This window comes from Microcaecilia unicolor, chromosome 6, assembly GCF_901765095.1.
Source record: "Microcaecilia unicolor chromosome 6, aMicUni1.1, whole genome shotgun sequence".
Lineage (NCBI taxonomy): Eukaryota > Metazoa > Chordata > Amphibia > Gymnophiona > Siphonopidae > Microcaecilia > Microcaecilia unicolor.
In genome coordinates, this window is record NC_044036.1 from 40,226,696 (window position 1) to 40,239,410 (window position 12,715).

The window sequence follows — 12,715 nt, forward strand, 5'->3', positions numbered from 1 at the left end:
TAAAGTATTTTATTTCTTCTTTACTTCTTTCCTTAAACAGCTGTTGAATTGTTCAATTTATTTCAAATAATTAAAATTTACATTTGGCATGACTTGAGAACTACACAAAAGTGGGCGAAAAATAGGCATTTAGATTTCTGATGTTTTAACTTATTTTCTAATTCTCGCATGTGACCTGAGGAGAAAAAAGAAAAAAACCTTAGGGGCCTTTTTACTAAGCTGTGCTAATAAATGGGCTTAGCACACCCTTATGCGGGTCCCATGTGCTAAGCCTATTTGCTTATTTCCGATCTGATGAAGAAGGCCAACCTTCGAAAGCTAATCAAGAAATGTATTAAGTTATGTCCAATAAAAAAGGTATCATCTTATTTTCTTTTCCATGTTTTATTTTGTTTGTTCTATTGATAACCTTTAAGAGTGGACTAACACGGCTACCACACCTCTCTACTTAGCATGCACATAAAAAGGCCTTTTTTTGTATTTGTTTTATTTATGGTCATGCACTGTTACTAATTGTGAGTGGTCATTTCAAAAGATTATCGCAGAAGCATTTATTGTCTCCTATTTAGGAGATGGTAAGGGCTTCCACGTTAAGTGCATGTGCTAACTGGTTACTGCTTCCATGCCCACTCTCTGCCAATTCCCACCCATGCCACACCCCCTCCCAAAAAATAAACAACAAAGAACACTTTAGCACATCCATCACTAGGCATGTGTTAGGGCCTAACAAAGCTTAGTAAAAGGGCTCCTTAATGAAGGGAAAACTGCTTTTACAAAAATGTTTATCTCAGGCTCAGTTTCCTGAAAGAATAAGGATAGGGAAGGAGTTCAATTTTAAGAAAACAGACCTGAATATGCTTTAGATTTTGTCTCATTTTCACAAACTTTCCCAATGATTTTTCAACTTCTGATAACAATGCCTTGAAGCTGCAGAGTAAAGAAAAAATAAACCAGGTTACTGCATAATATGATGATTTTCACACTAGGCCTTTGGAACCCAATTCACACTGTAAATATATGTAGACAAGTTTAGTTCTTGTGACAATTCTATTCTTTGCGACTCATTGCAAACACTTGAGGTCTAATATTAACTGCAAATCTGGACTGTGGCTACAATTTCCAATTTGGGGGGAGAGATAGGCCTGCTCCTTGGAGCCTCCAGCTACTGGAACTACTAGCTGTTCTGCTAAGAACAAAGAGCCTTTATTCACAACTATCGAGGGCTTTTTCTCCAGTTTTATATCCCCCACTCAATATAGCACAACCATTGCAGCGTCATGAGTTATAAACCATAGCTCTCTTTGGAACTTGACCACCTGAGCTGCCACTGCATGCTGCCATTAAGTGATGGTAGAAGCTAGCCCCCCCTTAAAAAAGGTTTGGACGCTTCCTAAAGGAAAAGTCCACAGACCATTATTAAATTGGACTTGTGGAAAATCCACTATTTCTGGGATAAGCAGTATAAAATGTTTTGTACTTTTTGGGGATCTTGCCAGGTATTTGTGACCTGGATTGGCCACTGTTGGAAACAGGATGCTGGGTTTGATGGACCTTTGGTCTGTCCCAGTATGGCAATACTTATGTTCTTCCCCTCACACCTCACTTTCCTATACACTGCTATTACTGCCTCTGCAGCTTACTCCGTCCCAGTCATTCCAGACTCAAATCCAGATCTTTCAGATGGCAATGTGCAACATAAGAGTACTTTATTTTTTTTTTTATAGTGTGCATCTACCCACTGCCGGAGCAACTGTTCTTATCCTACAAAAGGAGCAATTTAAATAAATACCTTGTAAATGCCACTTGTAAAGATAGCAGTAGATAGGCCCAGTGGTGGGTGAGTGATTAGTATTAAAGTACAAAAGAACCAAAAATACAATAAATCTGAATACAATTAAATAAAAAAAAGCAACAAAATCAGAAATCATGCTAAATCATTAAGGCTATATACTCATGTTTTTGAATCTGCAGGTCCAAACGTCTGGAATGTTTTGCTACGTAGTTTTCCTAATGATTGATCATACAGAAAAAGTTAAGACATTTTTCTTAAAAGAAAAATAAGTTTACGTTCACTGAGGGGTCCTTTTACTAAGTGGCGGTAAGCATTTATGTGTGCTAACCATATGGGAAAATTCACTACCGCAGGCTGCATGAGCACACCCCACAGTAGCTTTGGCACCTGAGAATGCTTCCCACACTTTGTACTTTTTAGTGCTGGAGGCATGTTAGTGTGCCCAGTGCCAATCAATTATCGCAGCTACATTGCTGCATACCAATTGACTAGTAAATAGATGTCGGTAAGGAGTCACATGCTAATGGCCACACGCTAATTGAGAAATTAGCGCGTGACCATTAATTGAAGAAATGGAAAATCTGCCATTTTACAGCCACACTAAAAGTGGCCTCAGTGTGTGGGGAAATCCACGCACTAGTCACAGTGCAGTCCACCTTTTAGTGCAGCTTAGTTAAAGGGTCCCTGAGTGATTTGTATAAGGCTAGTTTTTATTTCTTGAAAAGTTTTTATGTATTTTTGTCTTGTGAGTTTTGATGTTTATTATGTATGGCTTACTTGTAACTGGCTGAAAGCTGCCAGGATCAACAGACTACAAAATGATTTTAATAAACATCAAATTAAAAAAATTATACTACAGGACAAAAAAAGAATGACTCATACAGATATCAAATTTTGTAAGTACAACATATGATGTTCAAGTGCTTATTACAAACTCAAAGCCAAGTAGTACAGAATTCCATACTTCAGGCTACAAGTATCATGAAATGTATTGAAGGAAAGTAAAATTATGTCTTACCTGATAATTTTCTCTCTTTTACCCGCAACAGATGAATCCAGAAACTGGTGGGTTGTGTCCATTTACCAGCAGGTGGAGATAGAGATTACTAGATTGAAGGCAGTGATACTACGTGACCAGCCCCCTTCAGTAGTCAGTACATGTCGCATAGCAACAACAAATAGAGAACCTTCCTCACCAACCAAGAAAAATTATCAGGTGAGACATAATTTTACCTTCCTCAGCCTCAGAAGCAGATGAATCCAGAAACTGGTGGGATGTACCAAAGCAATCCCTAATCAGGGTGGGAAGCTGACGCTCCCCACAGCAAAACAACCGCGCGGAAAAAGCATCCAACTGAACTGCAATATCCACTCTATAATGGCGCGAAAAGTTATGCAGAGAGGCCCAAGTACCCACTTTACAGATCTCGTCCAGATTCAGAACCAAAGTCTCCACCCACGAAGCTGACTGCACTCTAGTGGAATGCACCTTCAAGCCCTCTGGCGGAACCTGGCCGGCTAAAATATACGCGGAAGACATGGTATCCTTAATCCACCGGGCTATAGTAGCCTTAGACACCACCTCACTGTGCCATGGTCCTGACAGCAGGACAAAAGGATAATCTGAACGCCAAAAATCATTGGACACCTGCAAAAAGTGGAAAAGAACTCGCCGAACATCTAGAAATCGAACGCTCCCAAATTCTGCAGGGTTGTCCTCCTTCCGAGAGGAAGGAAGGAGGACAGGCTGATTAACATGAAAGGCTGAAACCACTTTAGGCAGAAAGGAAGGAACAGTATGTAAGGAGATCCCCGACTCAGAACTGCAGAAAAGAGTCCTAACAAGACAAAGCCTGGAGCTCAGAAACTACGCACCGACACCATAGCCACTAAAAACACTGCCTTCAAGGTAAGATCCTTGCAGAGGCCTTGTGCAATGTTCAAAGGGAGTACCTTGCAGAGCCCGAAGAACCAAATTCAGATTCCATGCAGGACACAGCCACCAAAGAGAAGGGAGAGCCCCCTGCAAAAACCAAACCATGTCCAGATGAGAAGCCAGGGAAGCACCCGACACCCACCCCTGAAACAAGCCAGGGCTGCGACCTGAACTCAAATAGAATTATATGCCAGACCTTTCTGCAACCTGTCCTACAAAAATGCCAACAGCTGAGCCACAGAGGCATGCAAAGGAGACCAAGCTCTGGCCGAACACCAGGAAACAAAGGTCAGCCGAACTTGATCATACTTTGTCAAAGCAGAACGCTTCTGCGCTTGCAACAAGGTAGCAATCACAGAATCTGAATAACCTTTCTTCCTCAAACGTGCCCTATCAAGGGCCAGGCCATAAGACCAAAGTGGGAGGGATCCTCCGTCAGAACTGGATCCTGGTGCAGAAGATCGGAACTAAGAGGTAACTGAAGGGGCACCTCTGTCAGCAGACTGACTAAGTTCACATACCAAGGACAGCGTGGACAATCTGAAGCCACCAGGATGACTAATCCCCGGTGGTGAGCGATCTAATGCAACACTCAACCTATCAATGACCACGGAGGGAACACATAAAGGAGATCGCCATCGGGCCAGGGCTGGAGCAGAGCATCCAGACCTAGGCTCTCTTTGTCTGTTGAAGAACCTGTCCACATTGGCATTTGCATGGGACACCATCAGATCAAATCCTAGAGTCCCCCACTTCCGGCAAATTAGGAGAAACGCCACTGCCAAAAGCTCTCATTCTGCTGGGTCCAACAGATGACAGCTGAAAAAATCCACCCGTATGTTGCTTTGGCCTGCAATGTGGGCTGCCGACAGACACTGAACATGGGTTTCCCCCTACTCCAGAAGACACACCACTTCGTTGACAAGGGCTAGGCTTTGAGTGCCGCCCTGTCAATTGATGTAAGCCACCACCATTGTGTTGTCCGAGAGAATGCGCACAGCCTTGCCCAACAACAAGTCCTGAAAAGCTCTGAAGGCATTCACTACTGCCTGCAGCTCCAGCCGATTGATTGGCCAGGTCGCCTCCAAGGTAGTCCAGCATCCTTGAGCATCAACAATGGAGACAACGAGCTCTCCGGCCAATCAGGCTGGCATCCATAACTACCACAACCCACGGGGGGGGGGGGGGGAGGCCAAAGCCATCCCCTGCTGCAAGTTGGGGTCATGAAGCCACCAGGCCATGCTGTGCCTCGCTGTGGGATGCAACGGAAGGCACCGCCGGTAGTCCTGGAACATCTGAGACCACCCGCACAGGAGGGACTGCTGTAATGGGCGCATGTGAGCCCTCACCCAAGGCACCATCTCCAATGTCGCCGCCATGGATCCCAACACCTAGACATAATTCCATGCCCAGGGATTCAGTAGGAGAAGCAAGCTGGACACCTGAGACTGAAGATTAACCCACCTGGACCGGCACCCCATCATTGGGAGGGGTGGCTGGACACCCCCAATAATACCACAGAACCGATGGGTCGCTTATCCCCATGAAAGGAAGAACAATGTTGAAATCTGGGGTGCTGGAAGGAAGTGAAAGCCCGGCCCGGACAGTACCTGCAGGAATTCCGAAAACGGGGCCTTGCTGCCCTTGCCCGTGCCATGGGCTTAGGTCTATCCTCAGAAAGCCTTTAGAGTCACCCAAATCTTTCACATTTTTTTCCAGGTCTTCCCCGTAGAGAAAAGTTTGCCCTGAAAAGTAAATCTAGTCAGGAATGCTTGGACGCCATATCCGCTGCCTAGTGATGAAGCCACAACCACTGGCAGGAAGAAACCGCCAAAGCCATCTGTTTGGTCGAAGTACCGGCCAGATCATAAAGGGAATCTGCCAGATAGGCCAGTCCTGATTCCATGTGGGGTGCAATGGACCGCAAAATAGGCACCGCGTCCTGTTCTTGATCTAAAGCCTGTTAAAAGCGAGAAAAGGCACGCCCTGGCGGCATAAGAGCTACAGATAGAGGCATGGTGTATCAATGCAGAAACTTCAAACACACACTTCAAAGAAGCCTCGATGCCAATCTTGCATATCCTTCAGTGCCACCCCACCTTCAACAGGCAGAGTAGTCTTCTTGGTGACCGCCGTCACCAGAGAATCCACCACGGGAAGGGCAAATTTATCCGCCTGGTCCGCGCCCCACCGGGTAAAGGCGAGCCATCACCCTTGCCACCTTAAATCTCCCCTCAGGGTCTGACCACTGAGCTGAAATAAGCTCTTGGATGGCCTCATAAACAGGAAAGGATTTGAACGGCTTCCTAGTGCTGGCCATCTTAGGATTGATCGTGGCTGCAGCCTGGGCCTCCAGATCCACAATATTCAGTGCCTCTAAAGAGCTAGAAATCAAGGAGGGTAACTCATAGTAACATAGTAGATGACGGCAGAAAAAGACCTGCACGGTCCATCCAGTCTGCCCAACAAGATAAACTCATATGTGCTACTTTTTGTGTATACCTTACCTTGATTTGTACCTGTCCTTTTCAGGGCACAGACCGTATAAGTCTGCCCAGCACTATCCCCGCCTCCCACCACCGGTTCTAGCACAGACCGTATAAGTCTGCCCAGCACTAGCCCCGCCTCCCAACCACCAGTCCCGCCTCCCACCACCGGCTCTGGCACAGACCGTATAAGTCTGCCCAGCACCATCCCCACCTCTCAACCACCAGTCCTGTCTCCCACCACCGGCTCCGGTACAGACCGTATAAGTCTGCCCTGCACCATCCCTGCCTCCCGCCACCGGTTCTGCCACCCAATCTCGGCTAAGCTCCTTAGGATCCATTCTTTATGAAAAAGGCAAACCACGGTAGGGTCATCAGATTCCCCCTGGAACTCGCCCTCCTCCAGCTGATTGACGCGAGATCGGAGGGAGTCCCCAGAGAGTACCACCAGCAAAGGAGAGGGGGAGATGATGCCCAAAGACCCCCCTCCAGAGAGAGAGAGAGGTCAAGCGCGTCCTGAAGAGCAGAATCCTCAATAGGGGAAGGAATCAGGGATCCCAAATCCTCAGAAGAACGCCCTGTATGTTCCAACAAAGGGTCAGACTGAGGGAGAGGCAAGGACCACTTAAGAACGTAGGTCTGGTGAAGGAGCAAAATAAGCTCCAGGGAAAAACCTTCCTCTGTGCCTGCAGACTCAGACAAAAACCCGGAGAAGCAGCACATGTTGGACTAGAGCCCCCCGGTGACGTACTGCCAGACTTCACCGGCAGGTGTGAGGTGTCCAAACCCGCCAAAACCTGCAGAGTGGGAAGCGTGTCGATGGGAGCAGGTAAAATGGCACATGTTCCTGCCACCTCTATGTGGGAAAAAGACTCCTCAGGAAGAGAAATGCTTGCCGCTAAAAGCTCTGCGCAGCCTGCCACACAGATTCCTGCTGCACATTTCTTCTTTCCGCAGAGGGAACGTTTAACCGCTTCTGCCACCATAGATGTGCCTCGGAGCAAGATGGAAGAAAAAAAAAGGCAATGGTACTACTCAACACATGGGAAAAAAAGTTCCCTAGGCGTATGCTAATCTCCCTCGAGAAGCGGTCCCACTGTGTGTGTGCACTCCGTGCAGTCTGCCACTTTTTTTTTTGTTTGTTTTTGAAGCTGTCCTCTGTTTTGTTTTTGTTTTAAATGGTTTGTGAGGGAGGCACAGCCAACAACAAACAAAACAAGACAGCAGAAGAGCTGGGAGGCAGGGGAACTAAGGGGTGAGGCAGGGACCTGGAGACCAGGTATGCATCCTAGGATGGCACCGCTCAGCCAATCGCCCCCAATCGCAACTGGAAAAAGGCCCAGGAGCTGCCCCACAGAAGATGAATGCAGAAACTGAAGAGATTTCACCCACCACCTGCTGGAGATAAAGATATACTGGCTACTGAAGGGGCTTGTCGTCTAGTATCACTATCTTTACTCTAGTAATCTCTATCTCCACTTGCTGGTAGATCGACACAACTCACCAGTTTCTGGCTTCATCTGCTGCTGAGGTTAAGGAATATGAAATTGTCTGGATTATGTTTTATTGTATTGTTGTAATTTATCTGTATTGTTGCTTTCTGCACAACACTAAGGATGGCTCTCTTTATGTGAAGGCTGGGAGTGCATTTTATAATTAATGAAATAAATAAATATTCTTCTTTTACATATAGCTTGAATCTATGATTCTCTGCAATTTCTGCTATACTCTAAATTCTACATTCCCTTTAGATAAAATTTGATTTTTAGTTTGCCTGGCAGTAGAACTATATCTGAAACCATTCCATCTGGAAAGAGGTGCTGTTTTTCTGGAGTAGTAGTCCAGCGATTAGAGTGGCTGGCTGAGAATCTCAGAAGCTAGGGCTCAAAACTCCTGCTTCTCCAACAACACTCCTTGTAACTTGTGATGGCCACTTAACACTCCTTTGTTTCACGTACACTTTGGGCAGGGACCTTTCAAATATATCTGAATCTGTAACTTACATTTAGCTCAGGCTTCCAAGAGTAATCCAATAAAAAATTCCAAATTAAAAAAGAGGAGAAAAATACTAAAAATCCAATTCTGTTCCCTCACCCACTCCAAAAATCAGCACAAAAGAAAAATGAAAGGCTAACAAGTGAAAGATAAAACCCAAAAATAGAATAAATACTTTTCTTCTTACTCCAAAGTTTTGGTGCACACTTACATTTTCTAAGTATTTTTCCATCTCTAGTCATAAAGATAAACAATCTGCTCCATAGTCAGGTCAAGAATTTATAAACCTAATGGAAATGCAGACATATTATTAGAATCTCTTGAGCAACAAATTGCTCAATGGAGTAGCACGCGACTATACAAAACAATAGTGTCCCAGATCATCAAGACCCAAATGAAATAAAAACACTCAATATGAGTTTTGGTACATGGGTCTTCTGTAAATAAAGCCACTCAAATTACAAAGTTTGAAGGACCAGCTCAGTATGTCTGACAGATGCTTATGCACTAAAGTGCAAATTTGCTTCTGAAAAGGATAACATAAGGAAAAGTGTATAAAATACTTCCAAAAGTACAAAAAGTTGAAATTTCAGCATTTTGCATTTTTTTTCATGCATTGCTCCCTTTTGTGAAACAAAATGCGGAAAGTTCTTCTCTCTTTGATAGTAAACATTCACACATACTTCATTAAGAGCAAGTTTATTTAAATTTAGAACGTATAAGTAGATGTATTGCAAAAACATGCCAAGCAGCATATTATGGGCCCTGTTTACTAAGCCACACTGTAGGCGCACTAAAAATTAGTGCACACTAACTCGAGAGAACCCATAGGAATATATGGGTGTCTCAAGCGTTAGCGCATGCTAAAAACGTTAGCGCGGCTTGGTAAACAGGGCCCTACGTATATATATTTTTTTAAACCACTATGCAACAACCTTTATTTCCGCACTAACTATTGGACAGAAAAGTTACTTGCACTTGTACAGGTAGAGTTATCTTTCTTCCAGTCATCCTGGGAACAAAATTGTGTGTAAAACTTTGCTATCCAGCTCATTTGCATGGATAACAAACTTTCCTACAAAGAGTTCATTAACATGCAGGTTAGTATAATCAGCCCCTTAGTCAAACACATTAATTTACCACAGAAATAGAAGTACTATTGTAAATCACATTTGTATTAACTTACTCATCCTCTTCTGTTTGAAGCTGCCCTCTGCTGGATACAGCTGTTTCCACATGGACTGCTGTACAGAAAACATAAAACCCATGAAACACCTGCCCATAATTACCTATTTGTATTATAAAAGAATGCATTTCTTAAAGTCTGAATCCTGAAAGATACTTTTAAATTAGTTGAAAAACGTAATGGGAGTGCTCAGGACCGAACACAGCTTAGGGCTGCTCAGTGAATACAAGCTGCATAAAAGATGAAAGAGTGAGAGACGGCCTGGAAGTGAGACAAAATTTAAAACCTAGAAGTTCTCTTAATATATTTCTAGTCCAGAGCACTACAATTACAAGTAAACTTATATTCCGCTGCACACCAATCGGCTCTGTGCAGATTACAATAAAATAACTAGCAGGGAATACTTGGGACCCCTGAAGTATTACATATTCTACTACCATGGTAGCAAGCTATTTTTGTCAAAAGCATTCAAACCAATTTAAGACCTTGCCAGTAATACCAATATCATCCAATATGTTTATTAGCAGCCTATGGTCCATCAAACCAAATGCAGAAGACAGGTCAAATTACATAACCTTCTCAAAACAATGGCAGACACACAAAAGGTCTATAATTAGATATAACACCCCTCCCAATACGTCAATAGTAACATAGTAGCATAGTAAATGACGGCAGAAAAAGACCTGCATGGTCCATCCAGTCCGCCCAACAAGACAAACTCATATGTGCTACTTTTTGTGTATACCCTACTTTGATTTGTACCTGTCCTCTTCAGGGCACAGACCGTATAAGTCTGCCCAGCACTATCCTTGCCTCCCGCCACCGGCTGGCTCTGCCACCCAATCTCGGCTAAGCTCCTTAGGATCCATTCCTTCTGAACAGGATTCCTTTATGTTTATCCCACGCGTGTTTGAATTCTGTTACCATTTTCATTTCCACCACCTCCCGCGGGAGGGCATTCCAAGCATCCACTACTCTCTCCGTGAAAAAATACTTCCTGACATTTTTCTTGAGTCTGCCTCCCTTCAATCTCATTTCATGTCCTCTCATTCTACCGCCTTCGCACCTCCGGAAAAGGTTCGTTTACGGATTAATACTTTCAAATATTTGAACGTCTGTATCATATCATCCCTGTTTCTCCTTTCTTCCAGAGTGTACATGTTCAGGTCATCAAGTCTCTCCTCATACGTCTTGTAACGCAAATCCCTTACCATTCTCGTAGCTTTTCTTTGCACCGCTTCAATTCTTTTTACACAACCTTCTCAAAAAAATGGCAGACACACAAAAGGTCTATAATTAGATATAACACCCCTCCCAATACGTCAATGGCTTCCTGTGATAGCATGCATTGATTTTAAGATCTGTTGTATGGTTTACAAAACATTGTAAGAACCGGCTTCTGAGAATTTTGTCTCCTTGATTTCGTTATTAGGGTCATCTATTACAGGTCATAGTTATTCTTGTTTGCTTTTGGCTTTCCCATCTGTGAAAGGTCTAAAGGTAAGATACGTTTATGAATGATCATTTCTATATTATTCAGTAAACATTTGGAATTCTTTAGTTTTAAATATTCGATTAGCTCCAACTTGTTGTTTTTTTCAAAAACTACTGAAATCTTATCTGTTTGGGATATGAAATAACTTTAATGTTACCTTTTGTCAGTGTGTTTTTTTTTTTTTTACTGGTTGTCATCCACCATGAACCTGCTTTTGCAGGGATTTGGCAGGCTATAAGTACTGTAGCATAGCATAACTAGTAACTTTCGGTATAGGAGTTAAAAGGTTCCCGCTGAAAAACTCATCTAGGTGCTCATTTTCAAAGCACCTAGACTGTAACATATGTAACTTTGTAAGTCTATGGTGCTTTGAAAATGAGCCTCTTAAGTAGCTAACTAGGCAACATAGAAATGATTTTATAAATTTAGTAGGACAGCAATCCAGATTACAATGTAAGTAGGTGAACTTTTTTTTTTGTTACATTTGTACCCCGCGCTTTCCCACTCATGGCAGGCTCAATGCGGCGGGCAATGGAGGGTTAAGTGACTTGCCCAGAGTCACTTTAATCAGAGGAACCTCTTCTATTGCTTATACTAATTGAAAGTTTGTCCAAATAGGGTTCCCTGATGTTACCCTATCCTCATAGCGAAGACAACAAACTCATACCAAAAAATGTTCAATGAGCTTTAATTCTTAAGAGTTCACGTCTTGACACAGGCTGTGTTTCAGCCACTAGGCCTGCATCAGGAGTCTGGAACTGTAAAACAGATATCACACTTCTGTCAATATCATGTACAACAGAACACTCCTTCTGGATGCTGATGAGAAAGCAATGCTAGTGGCAGTCATCCAATACTACTTGACATTTCTAAAGCGCTACTAGGGTTACGCAGCGCTGTACAATTTAACATAGAAGGACAGTCACTGCTCAAGGAGCTTACAATCTAAAGGACAAATGTACAATAGCAACGTCAGATAACTCGCAAATGATACACAATTAATACACAATGGATCGCTACTCCACAACATGAGTCACAGAAGTGTGATATCTGTTTTACAGTTCCAGACTCCTGATGCAGGCCTTGTGGATGAAACACAGCCCGTGTCATGTTGTGAACTCTAAGAATTAAAGCTCTTTGAATACATAAAGCATGGTTTGGAGTGAGTTCATTGCCTTCACTGTGTTGCCTCTTCTTTCCGAGACTTGCGAGGGTCAGCTCTTCTGTGATTTTGCCTTATGCTATCTTCATAAGCATTATAATCAATAACTATCTGTGAGTGGATTCTCTTGACTTTCTATTTAAAAAAAAAGTCTGCTAATTCTGATGCTCGTGGTGAAGATATACTATCACATGAAATGACATCAGTTCAGCTTAATTTTTCTACAAGAGGAAATAGTTTTTTTCTGATCTATAGGTTGCTTACCAATTAAACCTATGTAATAAACTTTCCCGACTTCTTTTATAAATCATAGTAGATGTCCTTTCTGCTAACTTAATATCCCATGACTTAATCCAAGCTTGCTCTGGACATCAAAAATTCTGTTTTAATTCTAGTAATTCCTTATTTAAACCAAGGAAAGTTTTGGCGATATATTCCTGTTCTGACTTTCTTCGGCACAATTTCATCTAAAATATTACTACTCACTATAGTATTCCAATTGTCTAACGTGTCCTTTGGATAAACCAAAGAACTACCTAACACTGTATTTACTTTAGCCCAGAACTTATTTTCATCAATTCTACCTCTAGTAATATAGTTAACTGGGGTAATTCTTCTTCTTAGCATAAGCTCTCCATCTCGTTACAAATTCTAAAGAACGAT

At 42.9% G+C, this 12,715-nt stretch overlaps 1 protein-coding gene across 5 annotated transcripts in view; it reads right to left on the reverse strand.

The window, feature by feature from the left end:
- Positions 1-12,715, reverse strand: part of ITGB3BP (integrin subunit beta 3 binding protein) — a 103,972-nt gene that overhangs the window by 40,468 nt on the left and 50,789 nt on the right. For 4 of the 5 annotated variants that reach the window (XM_030207012.1, XM_030207013.1, XM_030207016.1 and 1 more), the window contains exons 4-5: positions 9,396-9,453; positions 849-927 (exon numbers count right to left, since the gene is read on the reverse strand). In XM_030207012.1, the coding sequence (XP_030062872.1) occupies positions 849-927; positions 9,396-9,453 (137 nt within the window). The remainder of the gene's footprint in view (positions 1-848; positions 928-9,395; positions 9,454-12,715) is intronic. The other variant, XM_030207014.1, reaches the window with a different exon arrangement.